This window comes from Kogia breviceps, chromosome 1 (assembly GCF_026419965.1).
Source record: "Kogia breviceps isolate mKogBre1 chromosome 1, mKogBre1 haplotype 1, whole genome shotgun sequence".
NCBI lineage: Eukaryota > Metazoa > Chordata > Mammalia > Artiodactyla > Physeteridae > Kogia > Kogia breviceps.
Window position 1 is genome coordinate 194,748,594 of NC_081310.1, and position 24,431 is coordinate 194,773,024.

Below are 24,431 nucleotides of genomic sequence, written 5' to 3' on the forward strand. Positions count from 1 at the left end.
GGAGGGGCCGCGACAGTGAGAGGCCCGCGTAACGCAAAAAAAAAAAGAGAGAGACTTTATCAACGTAAAGTGCCCAGAACAAATGCCTGGCACTTAGTAAATGGGCAATATACATAAAATATTGTTATTATCGGGCTTCCCTGGTGGCGCAGTGGTTGAGAGTCCGCCTGCCGATGCAGGAGACACGGGTTCGTGCCCCGATCCGGGAAGATCCCACGTGCCGCGGAGCGGCTGGGCCCGTGAGCCGTGGCCGCTGAGCCTGCGCGTCCGGAGCCTGTGCTCCGCAACGGGAGAGGCCACAGCAGTGAAAGGCCAGCATACGGCAAAAAAAAAAAAAAAAAAAAAAAAAAAAAAGTGACACATGATACAAGAGGACAGAAGATTTAAAGGAGACCGTCTCCTGGAAAAGAGCAGCACCAACGTTCCTTTTTTCAGCCCAGGACCCCCAGGGTTTCAGAACAACTGAAGCACAGCTCTTGCCCATGTTTCTCTATTTTTGGATACAAAATACTCCAAAGAGTACCTTACAGGGAGAAATAGGTGAGCCTCAGTGTTTTAAATCAGCACCTGTGTAGTTGCAGGCAAGTAACATGACCCCTCTGAACCTCAGTTCCTTCATCTGCAGGATGAGATGTGGCTAATCCAGTCGGCCCTCTGTATATGCAGATGTGGAGCCCGTGCAGGAGGAGGGCCGGCGTCACTGCACCATTTTATATAAGGGACTTGAGCATCTGTGGATTTTGGTATCCGTGGGAGTTCTGGAGCCAATCCCCTGCAGATACCGAGGGACAACTGTAGTATCTACCGCAAGGGTTCTTGGGTGAATCAGATGAGGCTGTAATCTACACCACTGAACCCAGCCATGGAGGGGTCTGAAGAAAGAGTGAGGAAGAGACTGAGAAACTATGTAAAAACTGAGAAATCCTTGAGGACACACAAGGTAGTTACGCTCTGGGATAGGAGGTGATGGCACCCTGACCCCCTTCTCCTGTTCCCTTCTCCTCCTCCATGCCCAAAGGACCAGGTGATTATAACCACAGTAAGAGCAGTGCTGGGGAAGAGGTACAAGGAGTTTTCTGGGTTTTTTTTTTTTTTTTTTTTGGCCGTACCATGCGGCTTGCAGGATCTTGGTCCCCTGACCAGGGATTGAACCCTTGCCCTAGCAGTGAAAGCACGGAGTCCTAACAACTGGACAACCAGGGGATTCCAACAAGATGTTTTCTTGGAGGGCAGAGTGACCTGTTAGAATGACAAATGGGGACTCTCATGAGACCTACAATGTAATGCCACCAACTTTACCCTCTGAGATGCACCCCCTACACACACACACACACACACACACACACGTACGCTCACTCACCAGGAGGGCACAGACCAGGGCCTGAGCTTTAGCCCTGCTCACTACACATTACCATTACCATCCAGGTAACTTACAGTGCCCAAAGGAATATGAGCTCATGAGAAAATAACTATACATTTAAGAAGCAAAACAGCTATAACAGAAATCAGAGACCATAAACTGAACAACTTATATCAGAGGAAGCAGAATTAATGGACTAAGACACAACAAAAATTTCCAATAAGCATAATAAATATCTTCAAAGATATAGGCTATTGGTAATAAGTAATGAAATACGCAGTTATTTAAAAAAACTAATTGGAGATACAGGGTCCAACAGGAAAATGCATACGAAGAAGGAATTAGTGAGTCAGAAGATAAGACTGAGACATTCCACTAGAAGACACCAAGAAGGGACTAAGAGGGGAAACATTTAGAAAAATATGTGTATATGTATCTACATAGAGAGAGAAAGAGAGAAACGGCATCGTAAGTTATAATGCTAAATCACTGATTTATACGATATAGTGACTTTGAAAATTGGCATCTCAAATACAGAGGAAAAGTCAGTGCGGAAGTTCCTAAAACCAGAAAAAGGTATTATAAGAAAAGAAAAACTATAAACCTATATAAATATTGATTATATTAGATATAGATAGATGTAAAAACTCAACAAAATTTTAGCAAATTGAGTCAAACAATATATGAAAAAAATAATACATGACGTCCTAGTGGGATTTCTCCCAGGATGGTAAAGTTTAACATTCAAAAATTAATCAGTGTAATTCATCACATTAACAGCCTAAAAAAAACCCAAACTATATTAACATCTCAATAGACGCAGAAAATGCATTTGACAAAAATCCAAGATCCAAAAATCCAACATCAAATGGACCCTGAAATATATTTAAGAATGTTCATAGCTACGTTATTAATAGTAGTTCCAAACTGGAGCTACGAGTCTCTGTCAACTATAAAACGGATAAAAAATATTTTGGTATATTTAAACAATGAAATATATATAGCAATGAAAATGAATGAATCATAGGTAATGCAGCAATACTGACTATACTCATTCTTATGACGTAATATTGATCAAGAAAAGTCAGATTTAAATATATTAATATAGGGACTTCCCTGGTGGCACAGTGGTTAAGAATCCACCTGCCAATGCAGGGGACATGGGTTCGATCCCTGGTCCGGGAAGATCCCACATGCCATGGAGCAACTAAGCCCGTGCGCCACAACTACTGAGCCCACGTGCCACAACTACTGAAGCCCATGCACCTAGAGCCCCTACTCTGCAACAAGAGAAGCCACAACAATGAGAAGCCCGTGCACCACAACGAAGAGTAGCCCCCGCTCGCTGCAACTAGAGAAAGCCCACGCGCAGCAACGAAGACCCAACACAGCCCAAAATAAATTAAATTAATTAATTTAAAAAAATAAAATAAAATGAACAAAATGAAGCAACTGAGTTTCCCTACCTCAATTTACTCTTGTTTCAGTCTTCCGCTTGTAAGTAAATGGCAACTGCATCTCTCAAGCTGTTCAAGCTAAACATTTAGGGCCAAATTTAATCCCCTTTTTTCTCTCATTCTCACATCCAGTCAATCGACAAATCTTTTGACTGTACCTTCAAAATATTTCCAGAATCTCCACACTTCACAGCTCTGCTGCCACTGCCCTGGTCTAAGCTTCCCATCATTCGTTGCTGAACTGCTGCAATAGCCTTCCACTGGGTGCCCTCATTTCTTTGTTTTTACACCTGCCATCCCCCTTTCAGTCTGTTTTCCACGGTAGCTGGAGTTGATAACATGAATGAGTGTTGGGAGTGTCACTCTTCAGCTCACACCTTTCAATACCAATCGCTCTCACTCAAGGTGAAAGCATAGTCTTTGCAATGGCCTATCATGTGTAGCCACCATCTCTCCAGCCCTCTCAGTTTCTCTAACCTCAGCTCCTACTACTCACAGCCTTGCTAACTTCCCTCCAGTACACTTGCCTCCTTGTTGTTCCTTAAACGTACCAAGAGAACTCCAGCCGTACCTTCTGCATTTGTATGTTTCCATAGTCTGGACCACTCTTCCCACAGATCTTTGCAGGCCCCTCTCCATTACTTTCAAGATGTTTTTCTTTTTGGCTGCGTGACTCATGGAATCCTAGTTCCCTGACCAGGGATCGAACTTGGTCCCCCTACAGAGGAAGCGCCGAGTCCTAACCATTGGACTGCCAGGTAATTCCCTGCTTTCAAGATTTTTAAATGATACTTTTTCAGAGAGACCTTCCCTGACTACCTCCCAAAAGGGTGTCTCATATACCGCTGGAGAGAAGGTAAATGGTACATCCCCATATATAGCAAAATTGGAATTTTATGTACTCTTTGATCATCTAATTCCATTGCTAGGAATATATATATATATATATATATATATATATAGGCTGCGTTGGGTCTTCGTTGCTGCGCACAGGCTTTCTCCAGTTGTGGCGAGCAGGGGCCACTCTTCGTTGCGGTGCACAGGCTTCTCACCGTGGTGGCTTCTCTTGTTGTGGAGCACAGGCTCCAGGTGCACGGGCTTCAGTAGCTGCAGCACGCGGGCTCAGTAGGTGTGGCTCGCAGGCTCTAGAGCACAGGCTCAGCAGTTGTGGCCCATGGGCTTAGTTGCTCCGCGGCATGTGGGGTCTTCCCGGAGCAGGGCTTCTTGAACCGGTGTCCCCTGCATTGGCAGGCGGATTCTTCACTGTGCCACCATGGAAGTCCAACCCCACTGAATTTTAAACATTAAGATGGTTAATTGTATCGTATACTAACGCATGTATGTGGAATCTAGAAAAATCGTACAGATGAACCATTTTTCAAGGCAGAAATAGAGACACAGATGTAGAGAACAAACGTATGGACACCAAGGAGGGAAAGCGGGGGGTGGGGGGTGATGAACTGGGAGACTGGGATTGACATATACACACTAATATGTATAAAATAGGTAACTAATAAGAACCTGCTGTATAGCACAGGGAACTCCACTGTACAGAAGAAACTAACACAACATTGTAAAACAACTGTACCCCAATTTTTTAAAAAAGATGGTTAATTGTACGTTATGTGAATTTTACCTCTAAAAATCCATAAATAAAAATATAGGTAGATACAACAGTACTAAAATTCAGAACTTCCACTCAAAAAAAGAAGATTACAACAACTCTACCAGAGTGATAACAGATTGGCGGAAGATATTCCCAACATCTAAAACTGACTAGGGAGTAAATTCTAGAAAATACAAAAGAATGCCTACAAAATAACAAGAAAAGGGGCAGGAAAACACAGAATTGTCATTTTACAGAAGGGGGAAAACTATATGGATGGTTGCATTTTCTGAGATGGCTCAGCGAGATCTCCCATATGTACATGCTGTTTTGTTTTGTTTTGTTTTAAATATTTATTTATGTAATTTATTTATTTAGCTGCGCCGTATCCTCGTTGCGGCATGCAGGCCCTTTTAGTTGTGGCACGTGGGATCTAGTTCCCTGACAAGGGATCAAACCAGGACCCCTGCATTGGGAGCGCGGAGTCTTAACCACTGGACCACGAGGGAAGCCCCCCACATGCTGTTTTTAAAATGTGACACTGGAATTCCTCGCATTGAGAGGTGGGGTCTGTGTTCCTTCCCCTTGAACCTGGGCAGGCCTGCGACTGTATATGACTGACTGTATATGACTTCCGAGGCTGCTAGGTCATAAAAAACCAACTTCTGCTGGGTCCTCTTGGGGTGCTAGCTCTTAGAAACTGGTATGTGAAGCCAAAAGCCCCAGGGAGGTCATGTGTAGGTGTCCCAGCCAACAGTCCCAGTTGGGTCCCAGCCAACAGGCAGATGTGAATGAGGAAGCTTTTACAATGACTCCAGCCTCAGCCACTATGATTGTAATGGCCTAAGAGTCCCTGAGTGAGAACTGCCTTGTTGAGCTCAGGCCAGCCCAGAACCATGATAGATGATCATTAAATAATAACTAATGTTTTAAGCCATTAAATCTGTTTAGCAGAAAGATTTAGGTCTTGGAAGTGGGTGCGATTGTAACCAAGCCTAAATTACAGGGCACTGGCTTTGGGACTGAACGGCAGGCAGAGGACATTGAGGAGACTTTAGTGAGGCCTACAGGGCATCTAAGAGGCTTTAAAGCAAAGTGAGTAAATGTTATTGGAAGCTGGAGGAAAGGGAACACTTTCTACGGAGGGGTGGAAATTTTGGCAACTCTGTCATCTGTGGTAATGTGAAGAGAAGAAATGTACCTAGTGAACTCAATGACCGAGGTAAGGAAATTTCAAGGCAGGAGTAATGAATGTGTCACTTGGCTTCTCATTGCCTACGGAAGAATGGCTTCCGAGCAGAAATCAAATAGAGGTCACTGTCAGGTAAACGTCTAAAGATGAGGTCAAGAACATGACTGTAAAATCCTTTCTTAAGATCTCAGAAAGACTTAAGGGTTTCACAAGAAATTCAAAATAGAGAAGAGTTTCTCATGAAGACATTTGTGGTTGTGGCTTTTGTCTGGAAGAGTAAACCCCAGGAAGAGTCATAGAAAACCCACACAATTTTAAGAGAACTGTTTTGAGGAAAGTACCTCCAGCTTAAATGAAAAGGGACAGAAAATGTACAACATGAAAAGAGACTCCGGAACCCAATCTCTTCACAAGCAGGAAAGAAACGAGGAAGGGTACTTAGTTGCAGTTCAGTTTTCCTGTGGACAAGAAAGAAAAGATTCGGAGGCAGAAACCAAGAGTCCAGAAGGTGCAAGTGAGAGCCTTGGTGAACAATTCAAAGGCTGTAGGATTGATCCCTGAACAAGGAACTGGCAACACACGCCTAACTGGATTTCCGAATTACTATGGACCAGTGACTCATGCTCGTTTCCAGTTGCCAGTTTTTTGAACAGGAGCATCTGTAATGGTTTTTCTACGCCTGGCCCATCATTATATGTTCTCCATGTGTGGAGATAACTTTTATCTTTAGTTCACATATCTTTGGGTCCAGAGGAATAGCACTCGATGGTACCCAAAGAATCAGATCTGAGGAGGCTCATCTATACCTAGGCTTGCTTTGCAGGACAGTACAATGGACTTCAAGCTGATGTCATAATGGGATGAAATTTGGGAGTCTTAGAGGAAGGGATGAACTAGGAAGAGTGTAAATTGTTACCAGAGAGGGAATATGGCAGATCTTATTTTGCAAGATGGTGGACAGAATGACATCTCCCATCCCAGATGCTCTTCTTACAGTGTGATGTTAATGTCTTCCCATATCATGAGGTTGGGCTGTATGTTCTTTCCCCTTAAATCCGGGTGGGCTCTTGACTAAGGCAGAAGGGCCCCTATGTTACTTCCCAACCTGAGTTGTAAAAGGCAACACAGCTTCTGTCTGGTCTTTGCGGGTGCTTGCTCTTGGGACCTCCAGAATCGTGGGAGATAAAATCACTGTGATTGTATCAAGCCACTAAATTTGGGGGTATTTGGTTATGCAGCGATAGATAACTGATGCAACTGGAATGACAAATGTATGAAGAGATCATTCATTCAACAAACATATTGAGCATTGACTCTGTGCTAGGCACTCTTCTAGGTGCTGGGGATACATAACAGACCAAAATCTCTGCCCTCATGAGGCATACATTCTAGTGGGGAGAAATAGAGTGTAATCAAGAAAAGAGTAGATATAGACTGTTAGATAATGATGCTATCTCTTAGAACGCTAAGGAGAAAATGCAAAGAAAGGGTCTAGCAAAACACAGCACAGGGCTTCCCTGGTGGCGCAGTGGTTGAGAATCCGCCTGCCGATGCAGGGGATACGGGTTCGTGCCCCGGTCCGGGAAGATCCCACGTGCCGCGGAGAGGCTGGGCCCGTGAGCCATGGCCGCTGAGCCTGTGCGTCCGGAGCCTGTGCCCCGCAACGGGAGAGGCCACAACAGTGAGAGGCCCGCGTACCACAAAAAAAAAAAAAAAAAAAAAAAAAAAAAAAAAAAAAACAGCACAAGTGGGTGAATGAATTGCAATTTTAAAAATGAGTGAACAGGGACTTCCCTGGTGGAATCTGCCTGCCAATGCATGGGACACAGGCTCAAGCCCTGGTCTGGGAAGATCACACATGCTGTGGAGCAACTAAGCCCGTGTGCCACAACTACTGAGCCTGAGCTCTGGAGCCCGCGAGCCACAACTAATGAGCCCGCGTGCCACAGCTGCTGAGGCCCGTGCGCCTGGAGCCCATGCTCTACAATGAGAGGCCACCGCAATGAGAAGCCTGTGCACCGCAATGAAGAGTAGCCCCCGCTCACCGTAACTAGAGAAAGCCCACGTGCAGCAACAAAGGCCAAACGCAGCCAAAAATAAATGAATTCATAAAAAATAAATAAATAAAAAGAGTGAACAAGGAAGGGCTCGAAAAGGTGATTTTTTTTTTTTTTTTTGGCCACACTGTGCATCATGTGGGATCTTAGTTCCCTGACAAAGGATCGAACCCTTGCCCCCTGCAGGGGAAGCTCGGAGTCTTAACCACTAGACTGCCAGGGAAGTCCCTGATTTTTGAGTAAAGACTTCAAGCAAATAAGGGAGTGAGTGATCCATGTATTTCTCTGTGGGAAGAAGATTCCTTGTAGAGGGAGCCACAAGTACCAGGGCCCTAGGAGGGGTGAAGAGCGTACCTACAGTTTAAGGAGGACAATGAGGCCAGGGTGGCTTAATGGGTGGAGTTAGGGGAGGTTACAGGATATGAGGTCAAAGAGATAATGTGGTGGGTGGGTACTGCCTTCTAGGCCAGTGTAAGGGCTTCTTTTATTCTGAGGGGATTAGGAAGCCACTGGAGGGTTTTGAGCACAGAAGTGACATAACCTTAGTTAAGTTTTAACAAGACTGTTTCAGCTGCTGTTTTGAGAAAGGACAAGGGACGAACAGGGAGACCAGTTACGATGCTGTTGCAATAATCTAGAACACCACTAATGATGACTCAGACCAATAACAGCAGTGGACCTGGTGAGAAGCACTTGAATTCTGGGTCTATTTTACAGGCAGAGCTAAGAAATTTGTGGGCAGACTGAATAGGCAAAGAGTAAAACAGAGGAGTAAAGGATGACCCCAAAGTTTTGAACTGAGTGGCAAAACTGGAAGGATAGAGTTGACATCTACTGTGATGGGGAGACTAAGAGGATCACATTTGGGGTGAAATATAAGGAACTTGGTTTAGATGTGAATTCCAAGGGTCTTTTAGACATCTGAGGTGTCCAGTGTCTGCAGTACAGGAGGGAGGTCTGGGCTGGAGATACAAATTTGGGGGTCAACAGTGAGTGTCTGATATTGAGAGCTGTGAGACTGAAGTTATTTAACCATTTAAAATGAAGGTTGAATGGAGAACAGTATGGAGGTTCCTTAAAAAACTAAAAATAGAACTACCATATGACCCAGCAATCCCACTACTGGGCATATATACCCTGAGAAAACCATAATTCAAAAAGACACATGCACCCCAGTGTTCACTGCAGCACTGTTTACAATAGCCAGGTCATGCAACCTAAATGCCCATTGACAGACAAATTTGGATAAAGAAGATGTGGTACATATATACAATGGAATATTACTCAGCCATAAAAAGGAACGAAATTGGGTCATTTGTAGAGACGTGGACGGACCTAGAGACTGTCAGACAGAGTGAAGTAAGTCAGAAAGAGAAAAACAAGTATCGTATATTAACGCATATATGGGGAATCTAGAAAAATGGTACAGATGAACCAGTTTGCAAGGCAGAAACAGAGACACAGATGTAGAGAACAAATGTCTGGACACCAAGGGGGAAAAGCGGGGGGGTAATGTTGATGGTGGTGGGATGAATTGGGAGATTGGGATTGACATATATACACTAATACATATAAAACAGATAATAAGAACCTGCTGTATAAAAATTTTTTTAAAATAAAAAATAAAATGAGGGTTGAGTCTAGAGTTTACCCCAAGGCCAAAGTGCTTTCTGGAATGCTATGCTGCTTCTCCATATCTCCTTTGCCATTATGAACTCGGACCATTCTGGAATACAGTTGGCCCTCTGTATACGCAGGTTCCACATCCAGATTAAACCAGCCACAGTTTGAAGACTCCAGAAAGTTCCAGAAAGGTAAAACTTGAATTTGTCGCCCACCATCAACTATTTACATTGTATTTACAACTATTTACACTGCATTAGATATTATAAGTAATCTAGAGATGATTTAAAGTACATGGGAATGTTATAAGCAAACACTACACCATTTTATATAAGGAACTTGAGCATCTGCAGATTTTGGTATCTCTTGGGGTCCTGGAACCAACCTCCTGCAGATACTGAGGGACCACTGAACTGCCACACAGCAGGACTGGTGAAGGGATCAGAGCCTGAAGCCCAGATGGCCTAGATTCATATGCCACTTCCCTATCCCCTTTACACAACTGTTGGGGAGATAGCTAATATGAGAGTGGCTTGTACATAGAAAATGCTCATAAAATGCACATTATTTATCAACCAAGGGTGACTTCCTCAGCCCAATGCCAGCTGATCCAAACATCAAGCTCATACTATGGATGTTTCCTTCAATCAAAAAGTTACCTTGGGCTTCCCTGGTGGCGCAGTGGTTGAGAGTCCGCCTGCCGATGCAGGGGACACGGGTTCGTGCCCCGGTCCGGGAGGATCACACATGCCGCGGAGCAGCTGGGCCCGTGAGCCGTGGCCGCTGAGCCTGCGCGTCCGGAGCCTGTGCTCCGCAACGGGACAGGCCGCAACGGTGAGAGTACCGCAAAAAAAAAAAAAAAAAAAAAAAAAGTTACCTAGTCAGATAGGGCCTATTTATCTCCCCTTAGCACCTCAACACAAACACTGTGAAATTCACTATTTTATGTACCAAACCCAAAGGTTACAAAATGTGAACAAAATAACGTGCTCGGCTATTTTTTCAAAAGATATTCTTATCAACTCCGTTTAAAAACCCACACAATAGTGAGTCACAAAACGACCAAGAAGCTATTTTAATCATGGTTCTCTTCAGGATCATTTCTCTCTGCTCCTCTAATTCTCAGATCCTCCTTCCTGTTTGGCCATCTTCCTTGTAGCCAAGACCTATTTTAAAATATTTTGGAATTGGGCTTCCCCGGTGGTGCAGTTGTTGTGAGTCCGCCTGCCGATGCGGGGGACGCCGGTTCGTGCCCCAGTCTGGGAAGATCCCACGTGCCGCGGAGCGGCTGGGCCCGTGAGCTGTGGCCGCTGAGCCTGCGCATCCGGAGCCTGTGCTCCGCAACGGGAGAGACCGCAACGGTAAGTGAGAGGACCAAGTACCAGAAAAAAAAATAAAATAAAAAAATTTTGGAACTTACTTTAATATCCATAATTCACAGAATGAAGGCAGTCACAAGTTTCTATACAATAGCAAGTCTTAGACTCTAAAAATAGAAATAGCAAACATCTTGCCCCTAGAGACAGTACAAGTAGGAGACATGACCTAGCCGGCAGAAGGTCCTTCAAACCTCCGAATTCTGAATTTTCAAAACAATGAGTACATGTGAAGAGGTAAAGCAGCATCTTATTACATTCGTGGGGAAAGAGCGGGGCATGCAAATAGCACGGCAGACCTGTGCCTGAACCTGGTAAACCTGTGCAGAGTTTATCTTCTGCGTGGAGAGGAGAGAAACAACACACATTCATGAGATGGAGAAACAAAACTGGCAATAGAAGCCAATAAACATCATTAACTCTATAGGCATAAATGTATATAAACTTGGTAAAAAATAAATTAACAATTACGTGCACGGTGGGATTACAGGTGATTTTGGCTTTCTTTTACCTGTATTGTCTAAAATTGTTGTTAACACGAATACATTCTATTTTTTGGAAAGAGGAAAAAGTAGTTGATTTAGTCCAAATGTGCTCAAGAGCAGTGGCTAAGGGCATGGACTCTGGAGCCTGGACACCTGCTCTTCCACTAACCGGCCAGGTGACCTTGGGCAAGTGACCTAACCTCTCCACATCCCACACCCTGACCTGCTGGAAAAAAACAATGATTGTACCATCTTCGAGAACGAAATCGTAAATGTAACGGCCTTGGCATAGGTTGGCACACAGTAAATGCTGCAGAAACACTTGCTCTTAATACATGAGCTGGTAGGTAAGGTTCTATCAACTGCAGTACCTAAGATAATGTTCATGAGATGGGTTGAACTTGAGCAAAAATGTTCAAGGTCAGGGAAATGATATTTGCGATAGGGTAACCACCTGAGAACTGGAGAGACTGAACATGAGAAAACTCAACCCCCTTGAACAAGCAAACAGGGACACGAGAACCAACTGGAGCAACAAGACTGACACAATAGGAAAGGTTTATTTTAAAAACAGCAACTCCTAACTGGCTCCAGGACAGATCATGTACCACATGCGAACACATCTGGCTCTTGGTCTTCACCCACCCCTTTGTTTTCCACAAAAAGAAGAGACTCAAAGAAGATTCCTTCTGAATGTGTATCACCATTTATTGTAGTTTGCGTTAGGAACTGAACAGAGGACATTGTCTGTGGAGCGGGAAAGAAAGGAAAAGAAAAAAGAAGTATGTTTTTGTAGACTTAATTTCTTCAAAACACTTTATGGTTTCAGATCCTTTTTTACCCCAAAGGAAATTCAAGAATCCGAGTATGGTAAGTAGGGAGCAGTAATACAAAAAATCGTGTGTTTGTGTGTGTGTGTTTACGTGTGTGCGTTTGTGTGTGTTTCTCTGTGTGCGTTTTTACAAGCAGACGTACTTCCACATTTCTTGCACCCCTTTTTTGCTTTGGTAAGGCCAAGCCCCACAGGACACATCATACAAACGACCCTGCCTTGAACTCACAGACTCAAGGGTTGAGGAGTTTATTTACCCTCACAGGATAACTATAAAGGTTTCCAACTGTCACATAGCATTAAAAAAAACCCAACCCCCTCAAACCGTAAGACGCGAAATCCTGATACACTGAAACGCTTCCTTTGCTGCAGCTGTTCCTCAGATTCCTAATCGTGGACTCACTACAAGGACCAGAGCAACAGGATTCTCTTCATTTTGCTTAGAATAAAAAAAAATTTTAAGGGACATTTCAAAATAATTAAAAAAAAAAAACTGAAATTCAAATTCTGAAAATATCTTGCCTTTTTTATTAATCATGTCATCTAACACCAATTAAAAAAACAAATATGTGAATATGATATAAAAATACGATCCCAGGATTAACACTTTGTTGCAGGCACAGTTATCTCACAGAATATATGTTTGGAGGGAGGGCCAGGGAAAAGAGTTTATTTTTGTTTTTGCTTCTCTTAAAAAAAATCCACAGCAGTACAAGTAGGATCAGGATGGGGCCGGCGGGGGGGCGGGGGGAAGATTCTTAGCAGCAAAATGTCCAAGGTTCTCTAATCACAATCAAAATTAATGGATATTGGATTTAGGGGAAAAAAAAAAAAAAGATGAAGGGGATGCTGCCCAGACCCATTCGTCATCAATCACTAAAAGACTTCCGTAGCAAAAGCCCCAAATTGTGACATATGAAGGACGTGCTCTATTACACAAGCAATCATAAAACGTATCCCTCAAGCTTTTGACCACGTCTGTCACTTAAATATATGTACAGGAATTGGGCTCCTCTTCTTATTCATGTCCTTTCAGGCTCCACTGTTTGGTCACTCTGGGTGGGCTCTTGGTATATTTTGCCACTTCTGGCCTCCAACATGTGAACAGCATTTGCATCACCGATGCTGCTCCTGCCTGCCTCGCTGGCCTTGGCCGTTTCTCACAGAGCGTGGGCAAGGGGGATGGTTTAATGATCATTGTTCTGTTTCTCTCTCATCCAGGCATGAATCTGTTCTTTCAGTTCTGGCACTGAGAAAAGAAAGGAAAGAATTAATACCCCAGATGGGAGGGCTCTTCCTGAGAGAGGATGCTTGTAGTTCTGTATAAAAGGAAAGAAAAGGCCATTCATTCCCTCACTGAACTGAAGGCTGAAGAAGAAATAGGACATGAAAAGTAAGAACTGGAATTCTGTCGTGAAAAAGAGCAAAGAATGTTTTGTGTCTTGTCCATTAAGTGTCCGAAACCATGTAGTGTCTGGATTTGTTAAATTTCCCCCTTGTGACTACTCTCTGATACACGATTTTGGCCTCACTGCTCAGTACAGGTGTAGGCACTGCAGTTCAAGCCGTGCCCTCCTCTACCTGGTTCCAGCATGCTCTCTGTCAGCGTCTGTCGGTTGAAGGGGTCCGTGGGGGAGTTCAGCAAGTGCCGCAGGATGATGGAGCGGTCCATGATGGTGCCAGAGGGCAGCCGCACGGGGTCAGTCATCAGGGTGTCCATCAGAGGGTCTACAGAGACAAAGCAAAGCAAACTCTGATCTAACAATAGAGCCTAAAACTGAAATAGAAAACAAAGTCCCTCCTATCAGTGAAAAATATAACCATAGAAACAGCAACCAAATGGCCCCTACCAGGCCCCCAAGTTTAGAAGGAAATCAGCATTAGATAAAGGCATATACTTCACCTTTTGTAGAGGGGAAGCACCCTTTTGTCAGCTACTGCTGGGAGGAAAGAATAGACAAAAAAGACAGCAGGACAGACAGGCCCTCCCGGGCTGTATGGCGAAGATGGCAGGCTAGAATCAACCTTTCCTCTTAGGACTTCGCAGAATTTTTTGAAAACATGCGTCCCCACTTGCAAAGGCAAGGTTGACCCTAGAATCTTCAGGGTTGTTATCTGCTTTGAAATCAGGCTAAGGACTTTCTTCTCTTGTAAGTTATAATATGAACTAAAGGTAGATAAACAGAATTTCAATTTCTGACCAAGTGTCTCAAGAAGCAATGAGAGGGGCTTCCCTGGCAGTGCAGTGGTTAAGAATCTGCCTGCCAATGCAGGGGACACGGGTTCGAGCCCTGGTCCGGGAAGATCCCACATGCCGCGGAGCAACTAAGCCCTTGCGCCACAACTACTGAGCCTGTGCTCTAGAGCCCGCAAGCCACAACTACTGAGCCCACGTGCCACAACTACTGAAGCCCACACACTTAGAGCCCGTGCTCCGCAGCAAGAGAAGCCACCGCAACGAGAAGCCCGCGCACCACAACGAAGAGTAGCCCCCGCTCGCCGTAACTAGAGAAAGCCCGCGCGCAGCAACGAAGACCCAAGGCAGCCAAAACTAAAATAAATTAAATTTAAAAAAACCCAAAAAACAAACAAACAAACAAAAAAAAACAAGAGCACAGAACGTCCTCTTCTAATGTTACATGTTTCAAGTTAAATCAAAGAATTACACATGAAAAAAGCGAGCCCACTCGCCTCTGAACTCGTCTGGGGCATCACTGTAGTCGATTTCTGCACGTGCATTCTTGGCCACGATCTCCTCCACCTTCTCAGCCAGAAGTTTAAACTTCTCTATCGCTATTGTGGATTTGATCCCTGCCTTCCGCATCTTCGAAATAACTTCTTCAAACAATTCTTTGCTGTAGGATCTCTGGAAATGAGGAAAGACACTGTGAGACGTAAATATATTTTAAGTGGAAAAAAGTAAGCTGCAGAAAATACCCAAAGCATCATCTGTTTTCTAAAAAAGCCCTAAAATTAGACTGGGCTAATACGGACCAAACTGTACAAGGCCTCTGGAAAGGGCTACAGGATCGAGGCAAATGAGGGGAATTAGAAAAAATTTTATTTACTTTTATAGCACACGTGCATTTCTCTTAAAATTTAAATATTAAAAAGAGAAGGAAATATTAAAAAGAGAAGGACTGAAAGTCTACTTCCGTCCTTGCCAGGCACTGAGCCCTAGGCAGCCTATGAGAGGAGGTGGAAATTTCAGTTCTTTTCCCTAAAGGTAAACACGGTGAAAACAACCCAATAGAGCTCATAATCAACAAGCGCGTTCTCCCATTCCCTGTCGATCCTTATTTAAGATCTCTCAGTTCAACGCTGTTAAATGTCCGGGGCTCTACGGACGGGAGCAGACAGGGTTTATGCCTGTGAGAGTGGGAGGGCTGGTCTACAGGGCAAGCGTCCACCACAGACCCAGGCAGACCTGGGCTTCAATCCTGGCTTTACCATCTACCTGCTGTGTGGTCTCAGGCAAAGCTCGAACTCTCCTGAGCCCCAGTTTCCTCAGGTGTAAAATGGGGGTAGTAACACCTACCCCACAGGTGCCTAATTCGTATAAATCACTGCCACTTCAAAATATCAAAGTATATCGTATTTTGCATTTAGGGCAAAAACACTGGCCGCTTGTCACTTTAGTGACAGTGATGCAAATGGAGGAGGGGAATGACTCAATCTGAATGGCAGGACCAGAATCTGTGACCTGTGATTTCTAAACGGGGACTCGCATGAACATCACGGGATGAACTCATCGCAATACTTGAGTTCCCTTAGAAGGCTGCATTCAAAGTCCTCGCTCTTCCTTCTTTTAACTTCAGTTTCTAAATAAGTGCACACGCTCACTTTCTCTCTCCACACAGCCACGCCCCTTATTTAATCTACGCAACTCGGGGGATGAGAGAGGAGAGGACAAAAAGCCAGCGGGGCGCTTGGGCCGGGCAGTAATGCTATAAAATAATGTGAAAAGTTCAGAGGGCCTCGGTTACAGTTTTCTGAAACTAAATTACTACATTAGGTCAACAGATACTTTATCTGGTGTCTACTTATTATGAGCTGGGTAAGCTGCAGTCCCTGTCCCTTTGGGAAGAGGTACAGGGGATAAATGGCCAAAGGGTTATGGCGAGATGTTGGAAGGGCAGAAATGCAACGGGTGGGTGCTGCTATCCACACTACTGAGACGACTCACCTTGAACTTCTCTGTGTAAACAAGTAATCGTTCTTGGCCCATTTACTATTCTCGAAAATATCACCCACTCTCTTTCTCAGAAGATGACTTAGTTTTTAACCGACTTCTGCCTGCTGTTAAGTCAACTTCTGAGATAGAGCAGTGGAGTGACCATTATCAGAAATCAAAGGGTAGGGGCTTCCCTGGTGGCGCAGTGGTTGAGAGTCCGCCTGCCGATGCGGGGGACACGGGTTCGTGCCCCGGTCCGGGAAGATCCCACGTGCCGCGGAGCGGCTGGGCCCGTGAGCCATGGCCGCTGAGCCTGTGCGTCCGGAGCCTGTGCTCCGCAGTGGGAGAGGCCACAGCAGTGAGAGGCCCGCATAACGCAAAAAAAAAAAAAAAAAAAAAATGAAGCCGCCTGATAATGCAGGGGAGACGGGTTCGATCCCTGGTCCGGGAAGATCCCACATGCCGCGGAGCAACTAAGCCCGTGCGCCACAACTACTGAGCCTGCGCTCTAGAGGCCGTGTGCCACAACTGCTGAAGCCCGCGTGCCTAGAGCCCATGCTCCGCAACAAGAGAAGCCACCGCAATGAGAAACCTGCACACCGCAACAAAGAGTAGCCCCCGCTCGCCACAACTAGAGAAAGCCTGTGAGTAGCAACCAAGAGCCAGCACAGCCAAAAAAAAAAGAAATCAAAGGGTACTTAAGGGGACATGGCACTCAGTTTCAAAGAGGAGTGGTGTCAATGAATTGACCAAGTACAGATTACTGAGCTGCTGTTTCAAGTTCAGTGTGGATGGTGTCAGAGAGGAAGCAAAGATGTTGTGGGATTTTTTTGGCTGTGCTGGGTCTTGGTTGTGTGCGGGGCTTTCTCTAGTTGCGGCGAGTGGGGGCTATGCTTTGTTGTAGCACACGGGCTTACTGCAACGGCTTCTCTTGTTGTGGAGCACGGGCTCCAGGCGCGCGGGCTTCAGTAGTTGCAGCACGTGGGGCCCAGAGCGCACGGGCTTCAGTAGTTGTGGCGTGTGGGCTCAGCAGTTGCAGCGTGCAAGCTCTAGAGCGCATGGGCTCAGTAGTTGTGGCTCATGGGCTCTAGAATGCGGGCTCAATAGTTGTGGCGCCTGGGCTTAATTGCTCCGTGGCATGTGGGATCTTCCCAGACCAGGGCTCGAACCCATGTCCCCTGCATTGGCAGGCGGATTCTTAACCACTGTGCCACCAGGGAAGCCCAGGCTGATTCTTAACTACTGGACCACCAGGGAAGTCCCAAGATGTTGTTCTTGACCTCAAGGATCTTACAGAATGGCTACAGAAATTAAACATAAAAATATCTGCAAATTATATATCTGATAAAGGTCTAGTAGCCAGAATATATAAAGAACTCACACAGACTATATAAAGAACAAAACAGAAAGAATCCAATTTCAAAAATGGATAGGGGCTTCCCTGGTGGCACAGTGGTTAAGAATCCACCTGCCAATGCAGAGGACACGGGTTTGAGCCCTAGTCCGGGAAGATTCCCACATGCCGTGGAGCAACTAATAAGCCCGTGCGCCACAACTACTGAAGCCCACGAGCCTAGAGCCCGTGCTCCGCAACAAGAGAAGCCACCGCAATGAGAAGCCCACGCACCGCAACAAAAAGTAGCCCCGGCTCGACACAACTAAAGAAAGCCCGCATGCAGCAATGAAGACCTAATGCAGCCAAAAATAAATTAATTAAAATAAAATTTTAAAAAATAAAATAAAAAATGGATTAAGGGGAGTTCTCTGGTGGTTCAGTGGTTAGGACTCGTGCTTTCACTACTGACGCCTGGGTTGAATCCCTGGTCAGGGAACTAAAATCCCACAAAGCTGCTTGGTGTGGCCAAAAAAAAAAAAAGAAAAAAAAAAAAAAAAGATGAAGGATCGAACAGACATTTCTTCAAAAAAGATACAAATGGCCACCAAGTACACGAAAAGATGTTTAACAGCATTTGTCATTAGGGAAATGCAAATTAAAACCATGGTGAAATACCACTTTACTCCCACTAGGGTGGCTACTTAAAAATAAAAAAACAAAACAGAAAATAGCAAGTGTTGGTGAAGATGTGGAGAAATTAGAACCCTCGTGCACTGCTGGTGGGAATGTTAAACACAGAATTACCATATGACTCGGAAATTCTACTCCTAAGTATATCCCAAAGAATTGAAAATAGGTATTCAAACACTTTTACATGAACGTTCACAGAATACTATTTATAACAGCCAAAACGTGGAAACAATTCAAATGTCCATCAATGGATGAATGAATAAACAAACCACGGTATAGCCATATAATGAAACGTTAAGCCGTAAAAAGGAATCAGGTACTGATACATGCTATAACATGGATGAACCTCAAAAGCATGCTATGTGAAAGACACAAAAGGAATACATTGTATGATTCCATTTACACGAAATATTCAGAATAGCCTAATAGATAAATGTAAAAATAGGTAAAACAAAGACAGAAAGCAGTTTAGTGGTTGCCAAGAGCTGGGGTGAGGAGGAAGGGACAGTAACTGCTTAACGGGTATGGGATTTCCTTGTGGGGGTGATTAGAGGTGATGGTTGTACAATACTGTGAATGTACTAAATGCCACCAAATTACATACTTCAACATGGTTAAATTTGTTATGTGAATTTCACCTCAAAAAAAAAAAAAAAAAAGGAAGGCTGCAGGACGACTTCCTTGGTGGCACAGTGGTTAAGAATCTACCTGCCGATGCAGGGGACATGGGTTGGAGCCCTGGTCTGGGAAGATCCCACATGCTGTGGAGCAACTAAGCCCGTGCGCCACAGCTACTCAGCCTGTGCTCTAGAGCCCGCGAGCCACAACTACTAAGCCCACGCGCCTAAAGCCCGTGCTCCGCAACAAGAGAAGCCACTACAATGAGAAGTCCGCGCACCGCGACGAAGAGGAGCCCTCCCTCGCCGCAACTAGAGAAAGCCCGCGTGCAGCAACGAAGACCCAACACAGCCAAATAAATAAATAAATAAATAAATTTATATTAAAAAAAAAAAAAAGGAACTCTGCATAGGAGAAGTGAGATTTCACATGGGCTCTTTTTTTTTTTTTTTTTTTTTTTTAATTTTTATGGTTGCGTCGCGTCTTAGTTGCGGCATGAGGGATCTTCGTTGAGGAATGCGGTATCTTTCACTGAGGCATGCAGGATCTTTCACTGCAGTACGTGTGCTTCTCTCTAGTTGTGGTGCGCGGGTTCCAGAGCGCAAGGACTCTGTAGTTTGTGGCACGTGGGCTCTCTCGTTGAGGTGCGCGAGTTCAGTAGTTGTGGCGCGCGAGCTTAGCTGCCCCGTGGCGTGTGGGATCTTGGATCCCCAACCAGGGATTGAACCTGAGGTCCCTGCATTGGAAGGTGGATTCTTTACCGCTGGACCACCAGGGAAATCCCAAGATTTTTTTCTTTGATGTGGACCATTTTTTAAAAGTCTTTATTGAATTTGTTACGATATTGCTTCTGTTTTATGTTTTGGTTTTTTGGCCGGGAGCCATGTGGGATCTTAGCTCCCTGACCAGGGATCGAACCCACACCCCCTGCACTGGAAGGTGATGTCTTAATCACTGGATCACCAGGAAGTTCCCATTACATGGGCTCTTTACTACTATTGTTGTTTAATGGAACACGGTGTTAACATTGACAGCGAGCGCTCCATGAAAAACAGATCTGCCGTCCATCTGCCCGGAAACCACAGGCCGACGTGGCCCTCAGTGCAGCTCACTGTGTCGGGCTAAGACCTCCCTCTCTCCTGGGCTCTCTGGGCTCCAGGGACACCTGTCCTGTCGCACTCCCTCTCCGACAAGGGGCTCTCTCCTCAAGCCTGTGAGTGTAAGGCTCAGGGCTCCTCGCGCTGGGGCCTTCTGTCACCTCTCCCGGGCACCTGTCTTCCGCCCGCTCTCGGTGCACAGGAGAGAAGGCTCTCAGTTTCTTCCCTGGTTCGGCTGCCGTTTTTTTTCCTCCTCTGTCTTCCCAGGAAAACAAGACATACCAGATGGAACCAGAGCGAACCAAGAGCACTGCTCCCAAGGGAGAAAATGAAATTCTACCACCTCCCTGGAGCTTTCTAGTCTTCCGTGCTTCTGCCGCCAGCCCCCCAGCCCCTCTTCCGAAACAACTCAGTGGGCAGGCCCCTCATCAGCTTACAGCCCATCTAAATGGAAAGTGTCCAACAATCTAGACAAACGCCACACTGCACAAGGCAGCAAGAAACCCACTTAAAAAGTGTTTTTCTCTCCACTGTGCCACGGGCACTTGCGTGCCTGCTTCATGCGTCTGGCAGAACGGGGCTGTTTAGACTTTCGGGAAGACCCATGTGCCACTGTGCAGAAACCTCTGCCTGTGACCCAAGCCACGTGCCGCCACAGGCCACCACCACAATCCGTAGGCGTTACCAGGCAGTGTGGACGTTCTGTTGGTCACCAAGGAAAGGCGGCTGCAAGCACTCGGAAACACTCCTCTGTCACCCACTTGGCTTTCCCCGCCTCGCTGGGTGTGCTGTGCTCATCCACGCTGCAAACTTTATGTTACCTGTTACAAGTGCTTGCGATGTGGCGGCCACAGCAAGACCTGCCAGAAGAGGGAGCAGAGGCTAAACGACCCTTCCGAGTCCCTGGCGGTGAAAGCGGAAGAGGTCCCCGGGGACTCTTCACAGCCGACCTCCGGCTGGGCTGCAGAGGCCCAGCTCCAGCCGGCCTGCTGCCCGGGGCAGACGACCTGACCTTGGCTGGGGAGCGTCTCCATTTCCCGCCCCTCTTAAGGCTACCGCTTATCTTCCATTTCTCAATATGTGCAGCATCATACAGTCACAGGCTGGAGAATCACTTCAGCATCTACCCCAAGTAACTGCAAACACCTAACCTGCTCTTTTACCACGACTTTTTATGGAAAAACTGCTTTAGACGTATGTGGTTGTATTCCATTGCAGGTGCTTTGTCAAGACCACATCTCTTGCTTTATCCAAAAGTACCTATGTATGAGAATTATGTCTCAATAAAGCTGTTATTGAAAAAAAAAAAAAGTACCTACAATTCTCCTATTTTGACCTTTGGATGAGATGTAAGAACCCTCTGGAATGCTTAGTGATGGTTACCCTGAGATGGGAGTTAATACTTGGATAAATAATGTGAACAAAGAGGCAGAGACTGAAACAGACATGGCACTTTGGGGGCATTTTAAGTGGAGAGCAGAGAGGCTGAGAACACGGGCTCAGGGCCAGACTGCCAGGTGGGAAGCCCGCCTCTGCCTCACGTCAGCCGTGCAGCTCTTTAACCTCTGTGGGCCTCCTTGGAAAGCAAGGAATCCAACTGAACCTAAATCGGAGGATTTTGAGAGGATTACAAGTGAAAGCATGAAAAGTGGCTAAAACTTGATGTGTGGTTAATAAACATCAGTTATTATAACGCTGAAGATGCCGCAGGACAGAGGAACGTGGAGGGAGGGGAAGCCCTTTATGAGATACTGAAAAATTAAAAATCGAGGCCGGGCAGGGGTCGCTTGGACTAAATTGGTAGCCGTGGAAACGAAAACCACAAAATGGATATGATCAGAGGGACACCAGGAATAAAGGAGGGAAGAATGTGAAGGTAACATCCATGGTTTGAAACCTGGAACCACAGAAATAACGGCAGCACTGAAGCTGTTATTAAATCTCCTTCTTGGGAAGAAGAGTTGGATTCCCCGAGAAAACCAGGCTCTTTCTGGGGATGTAACCGATCTGTCGAGTGAGGTCCTTAGCAAGGTGGGTAAAAACTCAACTGGAGACGGATCTGAGAGCCAAATCTGCTCTCTACGCCCAAAGGAAAACAACCGAGTCACATCCATTCACACCAGACAAGCTCCCCTTGCCACTGTGGCCATTATTTCTATTGACACACTAAACACTTCTCAAACCACATTCTGAAAAGTATCACCTTCCTTGATTTCAATCGGGGAACATCCAAGAACAGATGGACATGTAATCGTGCAGGGTCTGCCGGGAAACCCACAGGGAGGCAAACTCAAGTCACCCACTTCAGGAGCCTCAACTCCAGGCTCCCTCTGAGACTGTCCCCTTGGGCACTGACCTGGTCGTCAGCAATGGCCTTAGCGAACCGGGCACAGTCCAGCTGCAAGTAAATATCTGTCAGTTGGTCCAACAGCTTCTTTGGTTCAAAGCCGTATTTCTCCGGGTTTTCAACTTTCAGGTCACGGCACTTAGGACCACAGAGCTGCTGAAGATTAAAGTTCAGCATCGCAGCCAATCGGGGTCCGAGTTCCTAGGAAATCACAGGATAATAGGACAATTCATGCTGTTGAGACAAGCAAGAAGGACCCCAAACTCCCATTTCAGTGGAGGAACAGGAATTGGCAGGCTCAGTCTTCAAAGAATCCCTTGTATGTGCTACATCGTACGCTGAAGAAGGACATTCCATTCAAACTTTTCTTTACTCTCCATTTCTAATCCAGTAATTCTAATACTTCATAGAATGTTGCGTGCTGATGGAATATTTATAAATACCAAAAAGGCAACATTTTCATTAAATTCATGCTTTAATTATAAAAACAAGGATCACTTCGAATTTGTTGAGCAACAGGTGAAAGAGGGAAACTATTCGTAATTCCATCATCGTCACACGTGTCATGAAAGTTTCTGGAGCATGCTCTTTCAGCCATCATTTTATGCATTATTTTTCTATAAATTTCAAGTCCCTGACAGTTCAGGCAATAGGCACCATTCGTATTTATTTATCAGATGCGAAGAGTGAAGAAATATAAAAGAGGAAGAAGATAAAATTTATGTCTTGAATAGTTTTAAACCTAGCCAGTGAGACAAAACAAACTTAAATGAAACAACTAAAAACTAATTATGAAATAATACGCTATAACCCCACAAGATGACACAGTACCTACTACAGGTGGGCATACATTGCTTTAAGCAAACCTGAAACAGGAAAACCTGGCTTATAGAGTATTAAACACCGGCCATAAAAAATGAACTGTGAAAGCTTCTCTTTACATAACAAGGTTTTCATTAAATTTCATGACTGGATTTACACAAGTTCAACTTAAATTTGGCTTCTAAAGGGCCTGCTTTTGCACAAAGTAAAAAGTACTCCTATAGTTAACTGTTAAGAAACTGTGAGGTAAAGGAGGGATAAGAATAGGATATAGTTGGTAATTTTTTTTTTTCCCGAAGTGGGAGAGTTTTGTGTTAACCAGCAAAGAAGGTGCAAACAATGCAGCCAAGGAAAAGGAAAGATCGAAGCAGGCACAGGCAGAGATGGGGAGCAGAAGACCACGACCCAGGTGCAGGGAGAGCTCAGACCACAGAGCAGGTCTTGAAAAACATTCATTTTAATTGACATGAAAATAACACACTTAGCTTTCAATAATTTCCTTTTAAAAAATGAAGAATTTAGGACTAAAAATAGGCTTTATGATAATTTAGTCTCAGGTAGTTTTTATAGTTTCTGACCTTCTGAACAATCAAAGAGCACTGCCATCGGAGTAGCTGAACACCAAATAAAACGTGACTTAGCGCAGGGGTCGGCGAACTGCCAGCTGCAAGACACATCCGGCACAATGCCTCACTTCGTGGAGTTCTACTGGACCACGGCAACAGCAAGCTGGCAGCTGCAATAGAGGCCACGTGGCCTACAGTGCCTAAGCTATCTACTGTCTGGCCTGCATAGAAAAAGTTTGAAGAAGTCCGTTTGCAAACCTTTAAGGGAAGCAAATGTCTGAGGTACCTTATCTAAATGAGTTGTGACTGTTCTTACGCTTTCAGTGAGGCACTGTTTTGCTTCATGTTCTGCTGCGCTGGCACTGAGATCTATTTATGAAGAGACGTGAAATGTGAAGGGGACAGAGGAGGGGGCTCATCTCTTGAGTTGCACGTAGGACAGGGGGTGGTGATAATGATGGAGGTGAGAGTAAACTGGGAAACTGGAGGAAACGTGTAGTAAAATTATATCACACTGTAAACTTGTCTCCATATGGGCGAGTAACTACCACATCTCAGGCTCATTATGGCTCTCGTTAACCTTTGGCTTCCTCAGTGTAACAAACCCACACCGAAGAGAACCAAAGCTCTTATATACTATCAATTACTTCTACTTAATAGTCTCATTGCCAATTGATGTCACCTTACACTTTTCCTATAAATAAAATACTGGAGTCGACGATGATAAAAATACGTCACAGCTCCAACAATAATAATCCAATGTGCTGTCTCAGCAGAAAGTGATAGAAGTTAT

General features: G+C 45.1%; 2 protein-coding genes across 10 annotated transcripts in view; both read right to left on the minus strand.

Annotated features, from left to right (window-relative positions):
• Window positions 1–24,431, minus strand: part of KIF1B (kinesin family member 1B) — a 336,458-nt gene that overhangs the window by 160,268 nt on the left and 151,759 nt on the right. The window lies entirely within an intron of this gene.
• The window catches only part of UBE4B (ubiquitination factor E4B), a 120,783-nt gene continuing 108,195 nt past the window's right edge, over window positions 11,844–24,431 (minus strand). For all 9 annotated transcript variants that reach the window (XM_059057844.2, XM_059057867.2, XM_067017807.1 and 6 more), the window contains 4 exons: window positions 22,260–22,451; window positions 14,680–14,854; window positions 13,570–13,716; window positions 11,844–13,237 (listed from right to left, as the gene is read on the minus strand). In XM_059057844.2, the coding sequence (XP_058913827.1) occupies window positions 13,176–13,237; window positions 13,570–13,716; window positions 14,680–14,854; window positions 22,260–22,451 (576 nt within the window). In that variant the 3' untranslated portion in view covers window positions 11,844–13,175. The remainder of the gene's footprint in view (window positions 13,238–13,569; window positions 13,717–14,679; window positions 14,855–22,259; window positions 22,452–24,431) is intronic.